The sequence below is a fragment of the Lycorma delicatula genome, chromosome 1 (genome assembly GCF_047948215.1).
Source record: "Lycorma delicatula isolate Av1 chromosome 1, ASM4794821v1, whole genome shotgun sequence".
NCBI classification, from domain to species: Eukaryota; Metazoa; Arthropoda; class Insecta; order Hemiptera; family Fulgoridae; genus Lycorma; species Lycorma delicatula.
The window spans coordinates 22,930,686-22,957,500 of NC_134455.1; the positions used below are offsets into that span (position 1 = coordinate 22,930,686).

Consider the following 26,815-nt stretch of genomic DNA (forward strand, 5'->3'; position numbering starts at 1 on the left):
AATAATCTGAATGCTGTATTTTTGTAAAAATATACGAATATTACGTATATGCATATTACTATCGATATAATTCATATTTATATATATACGAATATCACTATTACTAGGCCATCTCCAGACATCACATCGGCAGTGTTGATACAGCCTACATTTCATCGCCGTGTCAGGCGTTATCGGTAAGCTGACTGCCACTCTTATCACAGTATTGTTAATTTGTTAATGCCTGTTTATACTATGTTAATTATCCTTATTTACTTACATCAGTATGTACACCTTGTTTATCTCAAATCCTTACGTAACCCCAATTACAAATTACCATTATCAATTTAAAACTACCAAACCTATTTATCATATAAATATATTCCTTTCATTCATCATCATTTCCTTAGTTTATTATTTGTTAGTATTTATTTGTTATCGCAATTATTCAAACTTGTTATTGATTACGTCTTGTATTATTCAAACTGACTAAAATGCAGATTTTGAAACCCAAATGAAACAAAACAGGCGTAAACGAGGTACATTTAAAGGCTCTATTACGCGCATAAAAACATTTGTAGAGTCTTTAGACTGTGAAAACCAAGATCTTGATTTAGTAAAGGTCAAACTGGATCATTTAGAAACAACTTGGCATACATATGATGAGGTGGAAACCTTTTTAGAACTTAACCACGAAAGTGAAGATAGATAGGGAAGGCAGATAGGGAAGAAGTGGAAGAAATATTTCTTATTCTTAAATCAAAGTTACAAAAAATCTTAAATTCTAACTGCAGCAATTATAAAAGAGATAAATCTATTATTCTTCCAAAAATAGATTTGCCGAAATTTAATGGTTCTTATGAAGACTGGTTAACGTTTAATGAATTTTTCCGTGCAGTAGTTCATGACAACGAAAATTTAACGGTAATTTAAAAATTTCATTACTTAACATCATCGTTAACTGATTCCGCTCTACAAATAATCAAAAATTTATCGGTCACAGCTGATAATTATACAGTCACCTGGAAATTGCTCGAAACTAGGTTTACCAAGAAGCGACTCATAGTTTCAAAACATGCTCGTGAAATACTTAATGTTCAGAGTATTCCAAAAGAATCGGCATCTGACATATCTAATTTTATTGATACAATATCAAGAAATATAAATGCGTTAAAGGCATTAAAACTCGAGACTAATTATGCAGAACTAGTTTTAACCCAATTATTTGTCCAGCGCTTAGACCAAGCAACTCTACAGGTCTGGGAATCCACCATATCGGCTGATACCTTCCCAAATATCGATCAGTTTATCAGTTTCCTAGAAAGGCGCAGACAAATCTTAGAAAGTTCTGTTTCAGTGTCCCAAGGCAACAATTCCCAAAAATATTCAGTAGATTCGCATTGCACGAAACAATACAATCAATTTAAGCGAGACAAAGACTTTAAGTCTTCCCAGAAAATTCATGCTCATGCGGTTAGTATAGCAAAATCGGAATGTCTTTACTGTAAGCAACCTCATTTACCCTATAAATGTATGAATTTTCTTAAGTTGCCAGTAAATGGTAGAATATCATTTGTCAAAAAGCACATTTAACTGTCTTAATAGTAATCACAATGTCAAAGAATGTTATAATTCTCATTATTGTAAATACTATAAGCATAAACATCATTCAATCTTGCACGACAATGCATTCTCTCAAGTTAAGGAATCTAATACCATTTCTAAGGATAAACAGAAGACAGTTAAAGGGGTAGCTCAAGTTGACCCAAACATTTACAATAACTATTGCAGTTTAATGATTCAGAGCGCGACACGAGTTTTACTAGCCACTGCTATAGTTGGTGTCAAGGATTCACAAAAAACACTACAGCCTTGCAGGGTGTTGCTTCATGCAGGCTCGCAAGCGAACTTCATTACTGAAGACACGGTTCAGCGTTTAAAGCAAAAGCGTGAACGGGAAAATCTACCAATTCATGGAATAAATAACATCTCAGGCACCGTAAAATACAGTGTTACCATTCAGTTACATTCAAATTATCAAGAATATGCTACTACAATTAAATGTTTTGTATTACCTTGTATTACAAGTTCTATGCCCTCCGAACCCATCAATACGAGTACGTGGAACCTTCCAAAATTCGTAAAACTCGCGGATTATCATTTTAACACACCCGGTAATATAGACATATTGATAGGATCTGAATTGTATTTACATTTAATGAAGAAGGGTCAAATAAAGAAAACTGAGAACTTCCCAGTCATTCAAGAAACCACATTAAGTTGGATAGTCGCAGGTAGATTACCATCAACAGATGAAAATGAAAACCCGCCTAAGATAACGTCACTATTTATTAATTCAGAACTAAATATTCAAAATCAGTTAAAACAATTTTGGGAACTGGAGGAGATTAAAACTACTCCTCGCACCAAAGAAGAAAGGATGTGTGAACAACATTTTCTGGAAAACCTCAAGCGAAATAAGATGGCAGATTCATTGTTAGATTACCCAGACGACAAAACCGTACACCCCTTGGCGATTCTTTTGACAATGCGCATCGCAGATTCTTGTTATTAGTGAGGAAATTAAACAAAGTCACTTATCTTAAGGAGGACTATGGCAATTTTATGTAGGAATATCTTGAACTCTATCACATGCAGGTAATTGAACAACCAACAAAAAACGATGCTTTGACATGCAATGATACCTTTGAGAGACCATACTATCAACCACATCATGCAGTGTTCAAGCAAACCAGTAGTACCACCAAACTACGAGTTGTATTTGATGCCTCAACTAAGGCTGACAATGGAATATCCCTCAACAACATGCTCATGGTAGGTCCGACTGTGCAGCAAGACTTAATATTAATAGTATTACGCTTTAGAACACATGTATACGCTATGACCGCCGACATTGCGAAAATGTATAGGCAAATACTGGTTGATCCAAGGGATTATGATCTTCAGAGGATTATATGGCGAAATTCTAGTGAAGAAGAAATTGGCTATTACCAACTAAAAACAATAACATATGGAACAGCATCCGCACCATTTCTCGCCACAAGATGCATTATACAACTGGTCAATGAAAACTCAAAACAATTCCCTAAGGCTTCTGAAGTGATACGTCGTGACTTCTATGTAGATGACTAACAAACTGGTGCTGATGATTTAACTGAGGCAATGCAACTGCAAGGTGAAATAACAGCGATTCTAAAGCAAGCGGGATTCGACCTACGCAAATGGTGCTCTAACAGCTCAGCTCTCCTGGAATCCTTATCCGAAATCGATGATTCAAACCATACATTTAACTTTTCTAGCGAGTGAATCAACACATTAGGTTTAATTTGGAACCACAATCAAGATACGTTATGTTTTTCAACTAATGTAAAAATCGACAACTCATTTACCAAAAGATCAGTATTGGCCATAATATCTACAATATTCTATACCCTTGGTCTGTTAGGTCCAATTATTATGCAGTGTAAATTATTCATGCAACAATTATGGCTCCAAAATCTAGAATGGGACGATAAACTTCCAGAAAACCTTCTTAATAAATGGTCTGACATTTGTAAAAAACGTTCATTCATCGAGCAAATTAAGATTCCTAGATTAGTCAAGTGTGCTGGAAAAATATTTGATATACAATTACATGGATTTTCTGATGGTTCAAAGGATGGTTACGGAGCTTTTATATACTTAAGTTCAGTTAATACCTTTGGAAATATATCAGTTAAACTCCTTTGCTCCAAATCAGAGGTGGCTCCAGTAGAACAAAAATATATTCCAAGATTGAAATTATGTGGAGCACTCTTGATGGCAAGGTTTGCTTAAATGTGTAAACCCTGCACTTTGTTTAACTATAAATAAAATATATTTATGGACTGATTCTACAGTTGTACTCTCTTGGATATCAGCATTACCAACAAAATGGAAGACTTTCGTAGCCATCGCGTTTCAGAAATCCAAGACTTAACCGAAGGCTGTGTTTGGGGACACGTTTCTACACATGAAAATCCAGCTGATGTACTTTCTCGTGGAAACGACGCGTTTGAATTACAGATCAATCAATTATGGTGGTATGGGCATTCTTGGCTTAACAAGCCATCAGAAGACTGGAATCATAAACCTTTTAATAAAACTAATTTAGAAGCTGATTGTTCAAGTGAACTTCGCAATGTATCTACTTCGTTTGCAGTAAACACAAATTTGTCAGATTTATCAGACTCATTTTCGTCTTTACAAAAAAATGATAATACGCTTTCTTATTGCATAAGATTTTTAAAAATTTTGAAAACCAAAGATAATAGTATCAATAGAGATGTCTTATTGGTTAAGGAAAAGGAATCTACTTTGTTACGTTGTACCATACATACTCAAAACATTAATAATTTTCACACTGAAATCAAGAAATTGACCACCAATTCAAGAATCTCCAAAGATAGTAAATTGTATTCGTTATATCCATTCCTAGACAGCACGAACTGCTTAAGAGTAGGAGGAAGATTGCAACTATCTCAATTGAAATTTGATTGCAAGCATCCGATTATTCTTCCACCCAAATCCAATCTAACTAAAGTAATAGTCATAAACGAGCATTTGAGAATGTTACATGCAGGACCTCAATTGGTTCATTCTCAATTACGTGAGAGGTACTGGATAATAAATGGTAAAAATGTCATCAGATCAATTTTGCACAAGTGCCTATTATGCTTCCGGTTTAAGGCAAAACAGTCACAACAATTAATGGGTCAATTGCTTAGTCATCGCACTCAGGTAACATACAAACCATTTATGAACTCTGGTATAGATTACGCCGGAACTCTGACAATTCGGCATGGTGGGCGAAATTCAAAGATAAAAACAAAATGTTATGTCGCTCTATTTATTTGTCTTTCTACAAAGGCGATACATTTGGAATTAGTCAGCGATTTATCAACTGCTGCGTTCTTAGCAGCACTGAGAAGATTTACTTCAAGAAGAGGTCTTATATTCAAACATTTATAGCGATAATGGAACGAACTTCATGGGCGCAAATAATTTGCTTCGCTCGATGTACTCATTTTTAAATACTGACCACGTGAGACAAAAAATAGTAAACTCTGCATCTGAAAATTGCATTCAGTGGCACTTTATAACTCCCAATTCCCTTCACTTTGGAGGCCTTTGGGTGGCAGCTGTAAAGTCAGTAAAATTTCACCTTCAACGTGTGGTAGGAAATGTAGCCTTTACGTTTGAAGAGCTCAATATTGTTCTGACTCAGATTGAAGCTTGTCTTAATTCTCAATCTTTATGTGCTTTACCTTGCAACCCATCCGACCCAAAACTTTTGACACCTGAACATTTTCTTGTAGGCGGTTCGCTTACTTCCTTGCCAGATCATAACCTATCTGACATCCCTATAAACAGGCTTAACAGGTGGCAGTTGGTTCAGCGATGTGTTCAGCATGTTTGGCATCGATGGTCCGCTGATTACTTATCTCAGCTCCAGCAACGCTCTAAATGAAAATCCAAATCACCATCTCTGAAACCTGGAAATTTGGTGCTAATAAAGGAAGACAACATTCCTCCTCTTCAATGGAAGCTGGGAATAGTTGAGAACGTTTATCCCGGTCCAGACAATCTAGTTCGTGTGGTAACTGTTCGAAACTCCTTAGGAGTGTTTAAAAGGCCAGTGACAAAATTATGCCCATTACCCACCAGTGACTAATATTATGTTAACTAAACAGTATAACCGTATTACCTATGTGATGATAATCATCTTGTTCTACATTATTATTGTTTATTTCTTATACATTTTGTTCTTATTCATTAATAATTTTCTCATTATCATTCTTTTTAAGATTACATAAGTTTATTATTATGTTACTTATGTTTATTACCATTTAATGTCTTAATCATCTAATGCTCTTTTAAGTCTTTATATAAAAAAATTTTTGTTAAGCGAATTAATTATCGAACATTTTATTTAGTTGAGAAATCATATCGATTTCTGGTGGACGGTATGTTGCGTCACTTCTTGTGGCATAAGACTGAACTATTCTCGTAGCATGTAGTAATAAGGTAGTGCGCTGTGCGCAGTCATACAATACAGCCGAGTCGCCAGCTAATGTGTCAATATTCTTCTATTATTAAAGTTGTTAGTATCATAGTTATATTCAATTCAGTGTTTTATTCTACAGTCCATTAACCAAATTAAGTTCAACTATCAACACAATACAGAGGTAAAAGGGTCCATCTTTGAGGCCAGTGGTGATATTTTAGTCACATATGACTTAGCGGAGGATGACAGAACAAGCCTTGGTAGGAAACTGCTAGAAAGGATTGTCACTGTGCGTAGGCTGGTGAGGCAATCTAAGCTGAAGAGGGGTCAGCTGGTAGTGGAACAAGGCCTAGCAGAAGTGTTGATAGGGGACATCAAAGAAGATATCCAGGGCAGGGTGTACATGGTGGTAGTGGACACTAGGGCTAGGAAGAGAGTAGTTACAAAGAAAAAGGCAGGAGATAAATGATGAGGTTAGTTATGGCTCAATGGAGAAGGTAGGCGTACTTCTTAAGAAAGTGCTAGAGTACCATGGTAGAAGGAATAGTGGTAATAGGGTTATGTATCTGGATGAAGCGATAGGAGATGGGGCGGCGAGTAAACAGCCACTGCAGCTGACAGAGCCCATCAGTACACTTGTGATAAGGCGGAGGAGGCTATATATGCAAACCTCCTCAAAAAAATCAATAATTGTGTGAACAAGGAAGAGATTGGGGATATATGAGTGATGGGGAATCCTTGCATATAAAAGTGAGGGCCAACAAAGAAAAAAAAATCAGAAGAAGATCGTCCAAGCATACTCGTACCCCCATGTGCGATACTCACACCCTCTAGTAAACCAGAGGGTGTGAGTATCATAAGTGGGTCGCGTAGGACAGGCCTCATTACCATTAAGGATCTTGAGGAGGAATTGACAACAGAAGTGGAGCTTCTAAACTCCATCAGTGAAGCCATTGGGGATAATGGAAAAATGAAGGATATAAAGGTGACCTCCTTACGTTCAGCCTTTGGTGCCACAAAGAGAGCCACAGTCATGATGTCAGCAATGTTGGCGAAGGTGTTAGCGGCCAGGAGAATTTGCGTGGGATGGATCCACTGCAGGGTGTTCCTGAGTACGGAGCCACAGTGCTACAGGTGCTTTGAGGTGGGGCACATGGCGGCCAGATGCAGTGGCCCTGACAGGTCAGCCTTGTGTCATAACTGTGGTGAGGAAGGCCACCAGGCCAAAGGATGCAAGGTAAGCAAGGATGCAAAATGTTTGAGGTGTGGTGGAACTGGGCATCAGATCAGTAGCGCCCTTTGCAGTAATAGAAATGCCTAGAGTTCTGCAGTTAATAGGAGTGAATACATCACGTGACGCACTCCTGGAATTGAGACAGCAGAAGGGAGCAGACCTTCTGTTAGCGTCCGAGCCTAATTTGAGGATGGCTGGACAATGGATGGGCTGAGAAATGCGGCAGTTTATGGGAGCGGTGTGCCGATCCTAACCACCGGTGAGAGAAAAGGATTTGTATGGGTGGAGCTTCCAGACATTGTGGTCTTTTCTGTTTATATTTCACCAAACTCTGGTCTGGATGATTATGAACAATGCTTGGATTATCTGGCTGGTGTGATTCACTCCCCTCGAAAGGATGTAGTCATAGGTGGTGATCTTAACGCAAAGAACGTGGCATGGGGAGGACATGTCACGGACCAAACAGACCATAGAGGACAGATTCTGGAGGAGTACATAGCCAAGTTGGGTATGGTGGTGCTCGATAATGGCACAGCGCCTACCCTGGTAAGGGTAAATGGATGCTCGTTTGTGGATGTCACATTTGTCTCACCAAGGTTGGCAGAGGGGTCATGGAGGTCAGAGGTGCTCACTGAAGAGGAGTCGTTGAGTGAACATTTCTTTGTTTGGTTAGAGATTGGGGAACCCATCGGGTTGGTCTAGTGGTTAATGCGTCTTCCCAAATCAGATGATTTGGAAGTCGAGAGTTACAGCGTTCAAGTCCTAGTAAAGCCAGTTATTTTTACACGGATTTGAATACTAGATCGTGGATACCGGTGTTCTTTGGTGGTTGGGTTTCAATTAACCACACATTTCAGGAATGGTCAAACTGAGAATGTACAAGAGCACACTTCATTTACACTCATACATATCATCCTCTGAAGAATTATCTAAACGGTAGTTACCGGAGGCTAAACAGGAAAAAGAAAGGTTAGAGATAGGGGACAGTGGGTCTTATAGCATGGCGGCTGACAACAAGAGATTATGTTCAAAAGAGGGCCTAGCTATGCTTAAGAAGTTTGTGAAAGAGCACCTTCGTCATCTGGAAAATGTCTCTCCCAGCTACCTGACGAAGGTGGTATCAAAAGTAACAGAAGAGTCGCTGGACCATAGAAGTCCACAAAGAAAGAATGTATTTTGGTGGACTGCTCGGGGTGGCAGAGGTGAGAAGTGCTGTATTACGGCCAGGAGAAGGGGGTATTGTGAGGACATCTTTCATGCAGAAAGGAGCTGGCTGAAAAAGGAGTGCTTACAGGAGTGAAATACTAGACAGTAAGAAGAGGAAGGGGAGAGAGCTAATGGACAAGTTGGAGGATGACACCTTCCAAACTGTAACAGGTAGATTTGGAAGGGCGTTACACGTTTTTGCTGAAGAGGTTCTTAGGAACCAAATTGATGTTTTGTTCCCCAGAGGTGACCTGTGACAGGTGGCAGTTGCTGTGGACCAAGTGCTGTTGGCCTTTAACTGAATACTCCTGGATGATTGTTTGCCACCAGAATGGAAGGAGGCCAGGGTGGTTCTACTGAGGAAAGGTGGAAGAGAGGTAGGAGGGCCAGTCGGATACTGACCTATTTTTTCTTTTTTACCAAATTCTTCGAGAGGCTGTTGGCGGAGCATCTCCTAGATGAAGTAGAATGGAAGGGAGGACATAGAGAATATCAATATGGATTCAGGAAAGGGTGGACTATGAAGGATGCCATAGCTAGGGTGATGAGGATTGTTAATGAGGCTGCAGCGGGTTCTTGGAGGACAAGGTGTATCCCAGTGGTGATGATGTTGGATGTCAAGAATGCATTCAACTCACTTCCGTTCAGGTGCATCATGGATGAGTTGATTTGTGCGAGTCCTTCAGGACTACTTTATTATTTTATTTTACTTAGAATAGTTGATCATGCAGAGGGTAAGGAGGTTACAACCAGTATGGAGCATGGTGTCGCGCAGGGTTCGGTAATTGGACCTATCTTGTGGAACCTAGCATATGCTAGCGTCCTCAGGTTGCGGTATCCTGAGGGAGTTTTGGTTACCAGTTTTGCCGATGATGTCTCTATGGTATTAGTCGCCAGAACAGAAGAGGAGATAATCAGGAAAGGTGAATGGGCCATTCTATTGTTCGATAGATGGTTGGCAGGCCACGGTCTTAGCCATGCTGCAGAGAAAATGAAGCTGCTGATGATGGCCGGGAGAAAACGACTCTCCCTCATCAGGCTACAGGAAGGAGGGTCATTATTGAGCCGGTCAGTAGAGCCTAATACCTGGGGGTTTGGCTTGACAGTCGGAGAGCCTATCAAGATCATGTCAGGGAGGCAGTCAACAAGGCAGGTAGAACAGTGTCAGCTGTCTCAAGGCTCATGAGCAAAGTTGGTGGCGGGCCGAGCTCATCAAAGAGGAGGATGCTGGTGGCAATGGCTTCGTTCATTGCCTTGCAGGCCGTGCCAGTGTGGAAGAGGGTGTTGTGCATGAAAGTGGCTGTTTGGAAGCTTGCAGCGCCGACTGGCAATCAGCATTGCTATGACTTACCGAACAGTCTCTGTAGAGGCAGGTCTAGTGATTGCCTCGCTCTCCCTATGGAGCTCTTGGCGGAAGAACAGGTGCGAAGAAGAGAAGGGATGAAAAAGAGCATGGCCAGGAAGAGACGACAGAGCGCTGGCAGGAGAGATGGACTGGATCAGAGGTGGGTCTCTGGACAAAGAAGTTAATACCAGATATCAGGCCTTGACTCAGACGTGAGCACGAGAAACTCACGTTTGAGCTAACCCAATTTTTATCAGGGCATGGTAGCTTTAATAGTTACCTACGCAGCAGGAGAAGATACCCATCTGAAAGCTGGCACTATTGTGGAGAGCGGGATACCATGGAACATACTGTCTACCAGTGCCCAAGGTGGGAGGAAGACAGGATGATGATGCGGATATGGTTGGCAAAGGCTACTGCAGATAATATAGTGAAGGTAATGCTTCATGGTAAGCGTAACTGGTCAATAGTCAATAAGGTAATAGGGAACATCATCTGAAAGAAGACCCTGGAAGAAGTGGAAGATGGGTGAGGGGTGTTAGCATTAGGGTAGGGAGGGCAGCCCCATTCAGGAGGGGTGGAATGCTCTGGTGTCCCTCCTTCAGTGATTACTGGGACTCCTGGGATCCTTAGGTTGAGAAAAGAAAGACCAAGACTTGGTTTGGGGCCCCGGCAGGGGACCTCAGATTAGAGGGAGGCGCTTATTAAAAAACTGAGACCCAGCTACTGGGGGGTCAGGAACGGCATAGCCAGATCTGGCATGGCCTCACAGGGGAATAGAGGCAACTGGCACCCTCAAGGCCATATTATACAGGATCGTGGATTGGGCCTTGAGGGGAAGGGAATTAAAAAAAAGGTCATTGTGAAGGTCCAATTGCATGGCCACCTTGCTCCCCAGATTTGACACCATTAGAATTTTTCTTGCAGGGTTTCATTAATGATCGGGTTTATTTACCAACTTTACCTGCTGATCTTGTTGAGCTAAGACTTTGAATTAATGCTGCAGCTGCAGAGATAAACCAACTTGCTGGCTACATTCTGGAATGAATAAATTTCAGGTGGGATGTATGTCGCATTACAAATGGAAGCCATATCGAATGTTTATTTAAGTTATATCAATAAATTTGTATATGCTTTTAATAAAATGAAGTCCTTTTTGAATTCCTGGTATGTTTCAAATTTTCTATTTATAAATGCACTGTTTGAAAGTTTAGTATTTAATAATGAGAGTAAAGAATACAATCATTTTACAGAATTGCAGTTCAACATAATAAAGATTTTTATATGAAAGAGAAAAATTATAATTAATGTGGTTGTAAAAGAGATTAGAAAAAAAAAAGAAGAAATCAATCTCTTTTTAATTGTAAATTCGCAATGAAAAAATATGTTATCTTTCATATTATGCACTACTGCAATTTTTACAAATTAGTAAAAGTACTACATTACAAATATTATAACTTTTACAAATAACTATGACTAGTATTTATTACAGTACTATTAAAATTTTCTTCTTCTTGTACAATTACAAATTATTGATATTATTACTTCTTTGTTTCCAATTAAAACTAAGTTTATTAAAAACAAAAAAAAATTAATATATTCATACATAGTTCGCATAAAATGTAAGAATTCATTAGCATGTTAATCCAAAACTAAAATCAAAGAGTGATGTCTACATAGATTAGTACTCCCAACATCAATAATTTGAAACTAACAATTCCAATGTTTCATCACTTCCACATTATATATTAATAGTTAAAAATTTTCTCTGTACTTAATATAGTCAAAATAAATTAAGCAACATAAAAGTAAATTAAAAAAATTATGTCCTTATGATTTCTGTAAATTTTTTTTTTGGAATATCTAGCAAATTGAATTGTTTAAAAACAAACATTTTTTCTGAAGACAGTGATTTTATTTTAATTGCAAAAACCCTGCACATATGGTTATGTTATGTAGAATTTATTTACAAAATAAAAACAAATTTTTTACCTTTTCTTCGAGTTTAGTATGTAATTTTTCTAATTTAATCGAAGCAATTTCTATGCTTGCAACAGCAACTGGAATATTAATGCCATCTTCAGAAAGTTCTTCTTTTTCTAGTACCAAAGAATGTGATTCATCAACATCCTTCAAAATAAAATAACATTTTATGTAACTACTACACAGTATGTTTAAAAACATTTATTTGTCATGTACAAGATTTGTCAGTTATTGATTAGTAGACACAACTTTTCATTAGCTAAACATGCATACAACATTCAGAAACATGAACAACACAATGAGAATAAAGATGTGTTAAAAAAAATGAATAATTATAAAATGACATAGCTTGATTAATGATTAGATATTTAAAGAAAGTAAATTTGGTAGAAGTGTGGAATTTAAACTATTAATCCAGACCTTAATTAAATGGTTAAAGTCACAATTATCCAAACTGACCAAATTTTTGCATAAAATTAATATTTTCTCATAACATCATATTTTTTCATAAAACATATAACATATGTCATAAAACATATTTTTTCATAATTTTTTACCTTTAGTTAAAATACTTTTTTTTGTTTAATGTCTTTAATCTATAATAGCATGACAACTGAGATGATTCAGTGAAATAAGAAAATATTTTTTACAAAAAAGGCCTCCTTTGTTGCTTTTTCAGTGGATTAGTTTGATGCTGTAAGACTTTTTATGGAGCGAGTAAGGTGGGAAACAAGCTAATTTACACTTTTACGAGCATTTTAGTATTCTAATGTCACACAATTTTATTAAAAATTATTCTTTCACCAATACTAGTCTACCGCTAGCTCCAATTAGTTGGAAAAAAACAGCAATCAGTCATAACAGTTATGGCTGAAACTGTTATGTCATAAAATTAGTTAGTCTGTTTACTGTTTGCAGCAGTAAACAGACTAACTAAAAGTTAATTGCTGCTAAATAAAGTAAATATTTACTTAGCAAGCAACTAACTGAAATTCACTGATTTACAGACTGATGTTAATCAAAAGTTGATTTAAGTTTTATAATATGAGTAGTATGGTAGCAGTTCAGGCAGTATATGACATATATGTATCATGACATTTATGTTTATGTATCTTCATGTAGCTTATGGTCACTTCAGTTTCATTTTCCTGCTTCTACTTATATGGTTTCTTCTATCTGGTGCTTCGTAGCATTAATTTGCCAATATGGTAGACTTCACTACTGACTATTTTTATTTTCACATCTGGTCTCTTACTCGTTTCAACATTGATTGTTAAAGTTCTGTTTCAACTTTTCAATGTTTCAGTATGATACCTTGATATTCATAGGGGTTGTGAAAGTTTGGCTACTTATTTGAAAATGGCTGTGCAGCTAGCCAATTACAAATTATAACCACATCCTTTTTGTTATACCTATGTATATTTTCTATATTTTGAATATTTTATTTCATTTTTGTTGTTCATTTACAATTTGTATCAGATATCTGTAATATATCTTCACAGCTATGATTTCAACAACATATCTTTTGCACATCAGCTAACTAATTCAACTCCATATAATTAAGGAAGTTAGGTGGAATTTAGATTGACAGTTAACCTACATTTTTATCATCCTCCATACAAGGAAATACTGACATCTCTCAGCAGTCCTACACCTTTTCCAAACCACTAATGGTCAGTAAGCATTACTTATATGGTAGCAACAATAATCATATATATGGCTCCATCATATCATATAATAGTCTCTACAAGAAACACAGAAAATGCTCAAAAAGGCAAATTAAAATAAGTGTAACAAAATATTGAATCAGCAGCACTGTTGAGAGTGTTGGTAATGTAGTTTCTTCTAAACAGTTCACTAAGTAAATCTTCAATGCCACAGGTAAACTTAGCCAATTCATCTATGAAATCCAAGTCTCCATCCATCCTTGGTGGAATAGTGACTGCAATAAGGTGCTTATGAATCATTGGAAGATTCTACAAAAATTCCTATTTTTTACCAATGTCTCGTCTACAGTTACATTGCAACTCTTCCGATCTACACCTACCCCTTTTGTGTGAAGAAAACTGAGATCTGCCTGTAAGCCAATTCCTACACCCTCTTTCTAAGAAATCCCATATTTTTCTATAGCGAATGGAAGCAAAAATTGAAAGCAATATCTCTCCCACTACCTCACTTTTTTCACTAGCTCTTATATTCCAAATTTTTAGATTCTGTAACAAGATCGGTATAACAGACCTGAGTAACGGATTCCTACCGAATAAGCTGAAAGTAGTAGAAAATATAATTGAAGGAATGCAGAAAGAAACCCTTCTAGTAAAGGTAACAGGTCTATTTAACAATCACCTATTGTAATACTGCCTACTGACACACCTAAACAGATATTCCGTGAGAAGAGACCGGACCAGGGTAGAAATTTCATGGCAATGTGTGAGGGCAAACGATTATTCTCACGCTTCAAGTTGGGTCCGGTCCAGCAAGTAAAGAGGATAGGAGTATAAATACTCTGGGGAAGACCTGTTGACAATCAGTCTACGTGAGACGTTATGATGCGAGTTCTGTGAGAGTGCTACAATACAGGAGTTATTATAAGAGTTCGACACGATTAAGATAACGTCACAAATAATTCCAGTACATGAAAACAAGATGTGGTTTGGTGAGTTACTGTAACTATAAGTGAAAGAGATAATGTACTAAATTTCATTCATAAATTGTTAGGGTAGTTTTATTTGTGAACAGCACAGGTATTTACAGTGAAAGAATTTTATAGTTATCTAATCTAGTATTATTGTTGTTAATACCAGACTAGGGATTAAATGTGTTAAAACTAATGATCATGCTAATGTCTTTTTTTCAGTGGGACTGAATTCTGCTTTTCATTATTTATCTACCTGTGAATAAATCCTGACAATTACTTTAAATTCTGTTATGTATGTAATCACTATGTTATTATAATTATACTATTATTATTAAAATAATAATCTATTTATTTATTATTTTATATGTATTATTAATTTAATAATTATGAAAATAACTGTTGTTGTTGTGGTTGTGATTACTACAATTATTATTTGTTTATTATTGACATGTTTTATTATTGTTTTCTGTTGCCATTATTGTTATTATTCTAATTATTATTTTGAGTTGTTTATTATACTCAATATTACTATTGATTTGTTTTTTTTTTTTAATTATGTTTTTAAACCAATAATTTGTAATTATATAAACATCTTCAATTGTCTATCTCTCAATATCCTGATTGAGTAACGAACAAATGAAAATGCCAATTACTTAATGAATTAAGTTAATCTTCAGTTGCAGAATACTTAAGAGCTATTGAATCCCATTTACATAAAAGAATTACTAAACATGGTAAAATGTTTTTAACTGTTTTTTATTATTACTGATTTATTTAATGTTTTACTTCCTTGCATGAAGAAAAGGAAGTATTGTGATCATGATAAATTTCAGTTTTCAAATTTCAATTGAAATATAAATTTTGACAAGTTCCGGCATGACGTATGTATTTCGCATAACTCAAAAATGATTAGCTGTAGGATGTTCAAATTCTGGATTTAGACTGTTGTAATATCTCGTTGTGCCCCTCCCCTTTGATTGCAATCGAAGGAATCAAAAGTATCCAAAAAAGCTCAAAATCGAAAAGAAAATTGGATTTTGGCCTTTTTAACTACAGTAATAAGCCCTCATTGAGAGTTTTTCAACGATAAGCTATATCATAAATGTTAATTATTTTCATTGGTTCTAGAGTTATAGCCAGTTGAAATTTTAATTAATGAAATATTTGGATTTTACAAGGTGAAGGCACATCAGTTCGAATTAGATTTCATCTCCATTTATTTTTTAACTTTTTTTTTTTAAATTTAAATATATTAATTTATTAATAATGATTAACCTCTGATTGTAAAAGAATTTTTATGATAAATAATAATTCAATAATAATATAACAGAAATAATAATAATTTTATGTACTTTTCATTTTAAAAATAAAATGTGTATGTATAATTTAATAGGCGTACAAGGAAGTCCACATCAATTTTTTACATTCACAGTTAGAAGTAAAAATTAAAGAAATAAAACATTTTAATATCATTCTAACTCTAACTTAATAAACTTAATTAATTTTCAACTGAATTTTAACTAATTGTGAACTTCTAATAAACATGATAGAAAATAATGAGGCTGTTTGGACCCATCAGACAATAAGGAACACAATTTTTTTAAATTATATCTTTAATTTTTTCTCATATCCTTAGCTGATCATTTACATATTGATTATAATTTTTATGTGAGCTTATTTCTTAAAATGGATCACTTCTATGTAATAATCAATTGGTGACAACACTTCTCTAAATATGTATACTTCGACAGTAGTTACTTAAAATTATTTCTAATAACTACCATATCACAAATATGAAAAGTGGTCATTTTTTAAAAAAATAACTGAAAAAACATAATGTTTATATGAACATAAATAACATAGTATTTAATAAAAACTGTAACATATGTATTTAACACTTAAAATAAAAATCACTACACCTAAGTATTCTATTATGCAATATTTTAGTACACATACAAGTCTGAATAAAATACAATTAACATTTTCTTGAAATAATATTGTAATTTTACCAGTATACAAATAATTGAATTTTAATTACTTAGTTACTTACCTGAAACACAACCATGTTGAGCAACTAAAGGTATAACCTTTTGAACATGTGATGTAAATGGAAGCATTGATTAATGCTGATATTAGTACAACCCATTAAATTATTTAACTACACGGAAAGAAAGAAATAGCAAGATTTCATTTAACAAAGTGCCCTCAGAGAAACTTTCAGAACATGTTCTACTGGTGAAAATAATAAAAAAAAGTTGATATAACCATAGGTCTGGAAACGTTCTGTTTTTTACTCTGATTTCAGCTCTTCTAAAAGAAGCCCTACTATAATTTTTGGGACCCAAATTAAGGAGTAAAGTTAGTGGTTTCTTATGTAATTTGAGCTGGGAAATAGAATAAAACAGATCCCAGAACTGTAACTCCAGTAGTTTTTAAGATATCCAATGTAAAACACAAAATTCAGTGTAGAAAAATAAACATTTTTAGGTTTGTAGTAAAAGTTTCGTTAAATGACTAATAAGTGCAGAAAATTTATTAACAAAACTCGTAGAGAATCTAATTCTGAAAAAATTAATGTAAATACTGGCATTAGTAAATAACGAATTTCAAAAATGGGTTTTTTATTGAAGCAAAATAGATGAAAAATAATCATATTATTCTTTTTTGTACCTAATAAACATTATTTTCTAATATAGCAAAAACCCATGTGAACTGATAAATGGTAACAGAATAATAAACCTCAGTTACAGAAATTGTTCGAAATTACAATGTACACAACACTCCCCCAGATGTAAATATTTCCTATGGCTTTCTGTATCATCTCTGGATAGTTTCATATAGATTCAATAGTATTTCATATTTTAATGAGTAACTCTTCTTTAGTATTAACTTTTTGTTGGTATACTATTGTTTTCATATGACCCCAAATGAAGTAATCTAAGCATTAAGTAATGTGATCATGGTGGTTTCAAATGAATCGAAATGAAATAGCTCCAGAATTTTATCATAAATAATGCCAAAACAAACATTAATGTGAAACCTATGTTAGAAACTAGTTTCTAAAATACCATGTGTGCTGCCTTCGCTTCATAAATTACTATTTTTAGAATTGAAGACTTTCCCCCAAGTTTTAGAAACATTTTTTTTTGATTGAATAACAATGGAAATACAAATTTTAGAAAACAAGAACCTCGTGGAATCAAAATCTTCATTAAATTAGTTAAACAATTTCCATTTTAAAACCACTCAGATTGGGAGTAAATTGAAGACTTTTATGTTCCTATAATTCTTGAATTAATTTGTTTTGTTGTATTTCTAAAATAGAACAGCTTTGAATTAAAATTATTTTCTTTGATGGATTTTTTGTTTTACTAAAAGTTTAAACTAACAAATTACTAAATAACTTAAAAACAAACATACATGCATCTTGTGTATCAACAAAGAATCTCTTTTTTAGATATCAATACAAATGGATATAATATAAATCAATTAAATATAATATAAACATAAATGATATAATATAAATATACAACATAAATCAATATAAATGGAAAGCCTTAACTAACTTTTTGAGACTATTATGTTTAACAACAAAAATGAAATCAAAAAACAGCAAAAATCTAATTTTAATAGGAATGCATAATCTTATTCCCATATTTAAAAAATAACATTAAGTAAAATCTCAAAAATTATCCTAATAAATGTAAATAATCTTTTTTTAAAAATTAACTTCATAAAAGGTAATAAATATATATATATATATATATATTGTACATGTATGTGTATGCGTACACATACATTATATTAAGTAAATATCAGCTAAACCTGTTTTTATGATTTTTTTTCTTTTAAACTAAAATTGCCATTATGATTACATGTGCAAAGTTTTAAAAAACAATCCTAGCATTGTATTTATAGTTACCTTTCGTTAGTGGAAAGTGTGTCTAATTTTTGGACCAAAATTACAGTAAAAGGCGTTATACTTTCAATGCTTGATCTAGAAGGTAAAGGTTTTTCTGCCAGCAATTGCTGGTCAGACAAATGAAAAATTGGTGTTAAACAGTCACTTATTAATGGCAAAAAAAACTTTCTGCTGACAATAAAAGTTTGTGACAAAAGTTTGTGACATTTGTGACAAAATTTAAAAACTAGTGAACGAAGAATGGGTACTTTCTAATCCAAATTCATAATTGTAACAAAACAAGTCTGAGTTTCACAATGCTTCCAAAAAAAGCTTAAAACACAAAAGAAACTAGAGCATCAGGTTAAAAAAAGAAGAAAAAAGTAAAATAAAGTTTAACTTTGGCAAACAAGTATCTGGGAATAAAGAACTGTGGCTACTTATAATTAAAAAAATCTAAAAAAAGCTCAGAACTTCCAAAAAATTGCTCTTCAAGTATTGCCAGCATCTTATCACAGTCAAAAAGGACATAGATGGTTCAAAAGTTCTTTTAAGCCTAGTTTCTTCAATGAATCTGTTGTACAAGTTAAACATTTCTAAACTAAACAAAACTACCTCACAAGACTTCAATTTTAACGCTCTATCACACACAGATGAAGAAGTACAGAACAAGACTGAGATTAAAGTGATATTTCTGCCACCAAATGTCACTTAGTCTTATTCAGCCTTTGGATCATCACTAAGGGGTCCAGCACAGCACTTAAGATCTACAAACAAAAGATGATTACTTACATACATGCCAGGAGAGTAGAGTCTTGTAAATTGAACAATTTTGAAAAATTAACTAAAATATGACATTTATTGGGTAGCAGATGCTAGGTGTAAAATTAAAATACAAATCCTAAAAAATCATGGAAAAACAATATTCTTCTGACAAGACAGATATAACTGTTTGAAAAGAACAGTTAGGTAATACAGATGACTTGACCACTAGTACAAAAACCAGGTTGTGAAAACTCAACTGAAGAAGAAAATTAAGGAATGGCTAGATCCTGACAGAGTCATTCCATGCCAATTCAACCACAAAAAAACAATTTTCTCATCCACCATCTCATACTTTGATGAAAGTTAGCTTGTTTGTTCTACCTATAGAGGTAAGTAAGTAACCACAACAAATTTCAACACTCTATCTCGGTTTATCATGTTATGGCCATTCAAAGTTTTAAGGTGTTTCACATTCTGCTACTCGGATGTCGCAAGACATAAAGCATCTATAAATATAAAATAGTTTGCTATCTGTTTATTTTTTTATACAATCGTGAAATTTTCAAGTTTTGTTCTCTTGAACTATGGGGATTCTAGAGAAAAATATAACATTCTCCTAAGTTTAACAATTTTGGCAGAAAAAAAATTCTTATTTTTGCATCTCTAAGATTTTTAAAAACAAAAAAAATGGTTTAGCATTAAAACTCAATATCTCAAGAAGGAAAAGGGACAATCACAACATATTTTTTTCCTAAAGGTAAATGTAAAAGTTTTTAAAATTACTCATGTAGCCATTACAGGACCTATATCAATTATTAAACTGCCACTTGCACTACTTTTAGAGCAATAATAAGTAATTATTTGATTACAATTCTTGAGTTCAAAGATTAGAAAGCTGCAAGTAGAAGCAGGCCCAGCTTGCAAAGTGTGAAGTCATGTTTGCTGCTGGAACTGTGCAAGTAGCAACAGGAGACATGCATGTCTGAACAGGCATTTTTTTTTGTCTTCAGTCATTTGACTGGTTTGATACAGCTCTCCAAGATTCCCTATCTAGTGGCAATCATTTCATTTCAATATACCCCCTAACAATTTTATACATCCCTAACAATTTTTTTTTACAAATTCCAAACATTGCCTGTCTGCACAATTTTTTCCTTCTACCTGCCCCTCCGATACTAAATCGACAATTCCAGGATGCCTAAATATGTGGCCTATAAATCTATCTCTTCTTTTAATTATATTTTTTCCAAATGCTTCTTTCTTCATTAATTTGCTGCAACACCTCTTCACTTGTCAGTTTAACCACCCATCTGATTTTTAACATTCTCCTATAGCACCACATTTCAAAACCTTCTAATCTTCTTTTCTCAGGTATTCCGATCGTCCAAGTTTCACTTCCATATAAAGCTACGCTCCAAACAGATACTTTCAAAAATGTTTTCCAGACATTTAAATTCATTTTTGATGTAAACAAATTATATTTCTGACCGAAGGCTCATTTTGCATTCATATTCAGCATTTTATATCGTTCCTGCTTCATACACCTTTAGTAATTCTACTTCCCAAATAACGAAATTCTTCTACCTCAATAATCTTTTCTCTTCCTATTTTTACATGCAGTGGTTCATCTTCATTAATTCTACTAAATTTCATTACTTTCATTTTGTTCTTGTTTATTTTCAGGCGGTACTTCTTACATAGGACTTCATCCGTGTTGTTCATTGTTTCTTCTAATGTTTTTTATTCTCAGCTAAAATTACTATATTATCAGCAAATCATAACATCTTTATCTTTTCACCTTGTACTGTTACTCTGGATCTAAATTGTTGTTTAACATCATTAACTGCTAGTTCTATGTAAATAATAAAAAGTAACGGGGATAGGGAAAATCCTTGTCGGACTTCTTTCTAATGTTCTTCAATTATTATTATTACTGTTGTTTTTTTTATTACGACTTCTTTCTTACGTTCTTCAATTATTAATGTTGCTGTTTGGTTCCTGTAAATGTTAGCAATTGTTCTATCTCTGTATTTGAACCCTAATTTTTTTTAAATGCTGAACATTTTATTCCAGTCTAAGTTATCTAATGCCTTTTCTAGGTCTATAAATGCCAAGTATGTTGGTTTGTTTTCCTTTAATCTTCCTTCTACTATTAATCCAAGTGATAAAATTGCTTCCCTTTTCCCTATATTTTTCCTGAAACCAAATTGGTCTTCTTCTAACACTTCTTCCACTCTCCTCTCAATTCTTCTGTACAGAATTTTAGTTAAGATTTTTGATGCACGACTAGTTAAGATAATTGTTCTGTATTCTTCACATTTATCTGCTCCTGCTTTCTTTGGTATCATGACTATAACATTCTTTTTGATGTCTGACTGAACTTGCCCTTTTTCGTAAATATTACATACCAGTTATCTATCTCACCTGCACTGCAGGTATTCCATCTACTCCAGGAGCCTTTCTGTCATTTAAATCTTTTAATGCTCTCTTAAATGCAGATCTCAGTATTGTTTCTCCCCTTTCATTCTTACTTCCTCTTTTTCCTCTATAACACTATTTTCTAATTCATTTCCTCTGTATAACTCTTCAATATATTACACCCACCTATCGACCTTTCCTTTTGTATTATAAATTGGTATACCATCTTTGTTTAACAAATTATTAGATTTTTAATTTATATACCACAAAATTTTGCTAAACTTTCCTGTATGCTCTGTCTATTTTACCAATGTTCATTTCTCTCTCCACTTCTGAACACTTTTCTTTAATCCACTGTTCTTTTGCTAGTTTGTACTTCCTGTTTATAGTATTTCTTAATTGTCGATAGTTCCTTTTACTTTCTTTATCACTAGCATTCTTATATTTTCTATGTTCATTCATCAGCTGCAATATATCCTCTGGCACCCAAGGTTTTCTACCAGTTCTCTTTGTTCCACGTAAGTTCAATTCTGCTGATTTAAGAATTTCCTTTTTTTAACATTCTCCCATTCTTCTTCTAAATTTTCTAATTTATCTTTTTTACTCAGATCTCTTGCGACATCCTCCTCAAAAATCTTCTTTACCTCCTCTTCCTCAAGCTTCTCTTAATTCCTCTGATTCATCTGACACCTTTTCTTCAGGATTTTAAACCCCAATCTACATCTCATTATCACTAAATTATGGTCACTATCAAAGTCTGCTCCACAGTAAGCTTTGCAGTCAAAGAGTTGATTTCTAAATTTTTGCTTAACCATGATATAATCTATCTGATACCTTACAGTATCACCTGGCTCTTTCCAAGTGTATATTCTTCTATGATTTTTAAATCGGGTGTTGGCAATTACTAAAATATACTTTGTGCAAAACTCTATAAGTCGGTTCCCTCTTTCATTCCTTTTGCCCAGCCCATATTTACCCACAATATTTCCTTCCTTGCCTTTTCCAATGCTTACAATCCAATCTCCTACTATTATTAGATTTTTCCCCCTTTTATGTGTTTAATTGCTTCATCAATTTCTTTGTATAGACACTTCTACCTCATCAAAAATGGGGATCTGTAGGCATATAGATATTAACAATTATTGTTGGCTTAGGTTTTGATTTAATCATTACAATGATTCTGTCACTATGCATTTTGAAATACTCAACTCTCTTCCCTATCATTACGAAACCTACTCCTACCTGCCCTTTACTTGAAGCTGTGTTAATTATTCTAAAATTACCTCCTCTTCCCACCAAACCTTGTTAACTCCTACTACATCTACATTTAATCTACCCATTTCCCTCTTTAAATTTTCTAACCTACCAACCTTTTTTAGACTTCTAATATTTCACGCTCTGACTCTAGAATGCTATTTTTTAATTTTCTGGTGACCCTTTCTTAGTAGTTCCCACCCGGAGATCCAAATGGGGGACTAGTTTACCTCTGGAATATTTTACTAAGGAAGGCACCTCCATCTTTGTTATATGAAAATGCAGAGTTACATTTTCTTGGAAAAAAAGTAGCTGTAGTTTTCCATTTCTTTCAGCTACAAAGTACTCAGAAGATGAGTGTTGTTGATATGGCCTCCTGATCTACAGCCTTAACAACTACTGAAAGAGCTGCTGCCCTCTTTCAGGAATCATTCTTTGGTCTGGCTCTCAAAAGATACCTCTCTGATATGGTTGCACCTTTGGTCCAGCTACTCTATATCACTGAGCACTCAAGAACAGGTATATCATCAGACAAGCTATTCTTTGCTGCCTAGTCAGTCTGTTACTTGTGTTTCCTGAGAAAACAACATGGTGTATACTGCTTAGGATCTTATGTATTAATTCTATGTGTGAGTTATAGTGGTTTTTGTGTATTGTGTAGCAAATTTACAACAGAGCAGGGTATGTGTCAAGCAAGGGCTTAAAATAAATCCAGGAGAAAAATTATGTTCCTGTTTTCATAAAATATTATTTACAACTCCAGCTAATCATGGAAGCGATGAAGAAGACTTACAGCTAAATGATGACAATGATGTTGAAGTTAATGAGGTACAAAAAGAAGAGGTTATCGATTCTTTAAATGCTTCTTTAACAGATGTTGGGTGTTCACCTTTAAAGTTACATGCTCTTAATGAGAGATATAAAATAAGGTATACACAATAGAAACTAGAAAAATTACAAGATGTAAAAAAGAAACTTGAAATCATTCTTGATGTTGAAGTACCACAAGAAGGAACCAAATTAGAAAAAACAATAATAGAACAAAATGCTGCTAATATGGAGTTGCTAGTAGAAAAAAAAACAACTACTACCACAACTGACATCAAAGAAGAAAATTCAGCTATTAACAATCTCAGCATCTCTGATGTGGTCGAAAAAAAAATTAAAGATGCTTTTCAAGTTTCTGATTAATCTGTTCAGCAAACCTGAAGTCTATTCTAAGAAAACGGTTTTCTTGCTGAACCTGAATCAAAAAGAGGGAAGCAACTAAAGACTGAGGTCATAATGTTGGTTGTAAATTTTTGTTAAAGTGACAAACAGTCAAGACGTAAGTTTAGCCAGTATGAGATATACTCAAATGGGAGTATCCTGAAGTCAAAGTAGGTTTTTCAAAATTCAGCACGCTTTACCCCAAATGGTGTGTTTTGGCAGGTGTCAGTGGAAGCCACTCTGTCGGTCTGCAACAGCACAATTTACGAGAATGTCATACTGCTCATTCATACAGCACAACTTGAAGAGGGATATAAAGAACTCATAAATCTGCTGCTATGTGAAAACCCTAATCATGAATGTATGCTGAGGCACTGTGACAACTGCCCCTCTAAAGATAATTTAACATACTTTTTACAAACAAAGTTTGATGTATGTGATGAAGAGGACAGAAGTGACAAACAATGGATTTCAACAGACAGGACACAAATGTTCACATGTACTGCAAAAATTGAAGAATTTATTGATAAACTCACTGCCAAATTAGAAAAACTAGTTCCACACTCATACACTGCAAAGTGCCAATCAAAATCTTTTAAAAGCATCAAAGATTCCGCTGTGTTTCAAATGTTGCTGTTATTTCAATGGAATTTGTGAGAATTACTCTTTTACTATCCAGGATGGGGCTCAGGAGTACCACTGGACTTCGGACTCTTCTAGAGTACATCCTGTTACTATAAACTTAACAAGTTGTGTTGGTGAAAACATAGTTTCATCACACTGAATCATATCAGATGACCTGATACGTGACATTTTTATGGTGTACAAAATACAAGAAAAGCTATCAGAATTTGTCAAGGAAAACTTACCCAACATTTTAAAAATTCACGATTATAGTGACAGTTGTGCAGCATAATACAAGACAAGTTAATTTAATGAACCTTTGTGTGCATAAAAATAATCTCATGTTAAAAACTCAGTGGTCAGTGGACTGGAGGTATTGTAAAACAACTGGCATGAAAAGAAAGTCTCCAAACCCTGAATCAAATATTAACTTCAGATGACTTCTTTAGGTTTGTAAATTAAACATCACAAAAGTTAACTTTCATTTAATTTTCAAAGATTCTATAAATCTGATCCATTCTAAGCTTGAAGAATGCTTTGAAGACCTATAAACACTTCTGGGAACAAGAACCATAACTTTAGACCAAAAAATTGTTCTGGGACTTTGGAAGCAAGAAGAATCAGCAGTGATGAGAAACCCAGTCTCATTTACAACTTAAGAAAAGAGTGACATCAATTGTGAAAGAAGAAGACTTGTATTCCTCTCATTACATTGCTTGCACGTGTGACAATTTCTGGTACTTTGGAATAATAACTGAAGTAGTAAAGAAGAAGGAAATGTTACAGTTAAGTTTTTACATCCTGCAGAATCGTCATCATCATTTTACTGGCTAACACGAGATGATACCTGCCCAGTGCCACATTCCTTATATCCTTGCAGTTGTCGAGTCTCCACACACCTCAACTGGTAGAACTTACCAATTCTCAACCGAGTGTATGAATTCTATTTAAAAAAAAGTTTTTAGACTGAAAATGGACCCACCTAAAGTGAAATACTAACTGAAATAAATCTGCTAAGTTTTCACTTAAGTTCATAACTGCAGGGACTAAACATTTTTCTATACAAATATGTCAATAGGATTTTCAACTTTGAATTTGTCCATGTCTATTCACTTGTAATTCTTCTCTGTACGTTACTGATGGATTTTTAATTTGTATAATAATTTCTTTTTTAAATACAGAAAGTTTTTCACCATTATCAATTGATAATGTTTTATTATTTTAAATTTTGATGGTAAATTTTATTCTATTATTAAAATTGTTAAAATAACATAATACTTGATTAATAGTTAATTAATATTATAAATTGTGTTTAAATATATTTCCTAGTTGTCAAAAATAAAAAGATATTTTACAAAAACAAAAATTACTTCCTTTGGGACACAAATCAACAACAAAGGGGATAAAGGGGAGCACTGCAATGCTTCGCTCAAATAGTAAAAAAATTTACACTTAGTTTAAAAAATTAAAACAAAGGAATGAAAACCCCAAAAATGTTATTTATTTATATTATAGCCCATTTCATACAGATTATTTAGGAAAAAAAAATTGTGATTATCCTTTTCCCCTTCTTGAGATATTGAGTTTAATGCTAAACCATGTTTTCGCTTTTAAACATATAAAAATAATTTTTTTTCAGCCAAAATCATTACACTTACAAGAATGTTATATTTATCTCTAAAATTCCCATAGTTTAGAGAGCAAAACTTGAAAATTTCGCGATTGGATCAAAAATAAACAGATGACAAATTATTTTATATTTATAGATGCTTTTTGTCTTGCGACATCGACTAGCAAAACATGAAAAACCTCAAAACTTTGAATGGCCATAACATAACGAAATGAGATAGAGTTGAAATTTAGTGTGGTTACTTACCTCTATAGCTCTACAGGTAGAACAAACAAGCTAAGTCTCATCAAAATCTGAGATAGTGGGTGAGATAGTATGGTTGAAATTGACATGGAATGACCAGTTAATCAAAAACAAATTACTGCCAGTGACTTAATTTATAATGATGGATCACCACACCACAAGCAACACAGGTAGTAGGGAAGAAGATGAAGGTGACAAACAAAAAGTGATGCACTCAGGTGGACCCATTTTTTTTTTTTAAACATTAAAATATGAGAACAGCAGCCTGAGATGACATATTGTTTCTTAAAAGATGGAGTCACCTTGCAGGAATGAACTGATTTCTTCCAAAAAAACAAAC

The 26,815-nt window shown here is 34.1% G+C and overlaps 1 protein-coding gene across 6 annotated transcripts in view; it reads right to left on the reverse strand.

The window, feature by feature from the left end:
• The window catches only part of LOC142331265 (uncharacterized), a 106,335-nt gene that overhangs the window by 71,998 nt on the left and 7,522 nt on the right, over positions 1 to 26,815 (reverse strand). For all 6 annotated transcript variants that reach the window (XM_075377234.1, XM_075377073.1, XM_075377150.1 and 3 more), the window contains one exon: positions 11,803 to 11,940. In XM_075377234.1, the coding sequence (XP_075233349.1) occupies positions 11,803 to 11,940 (138 nt within the window). The remainder of the gene's footprint in view (positions 1 to 11,802; positions 11,941 to 26,815) is intronic.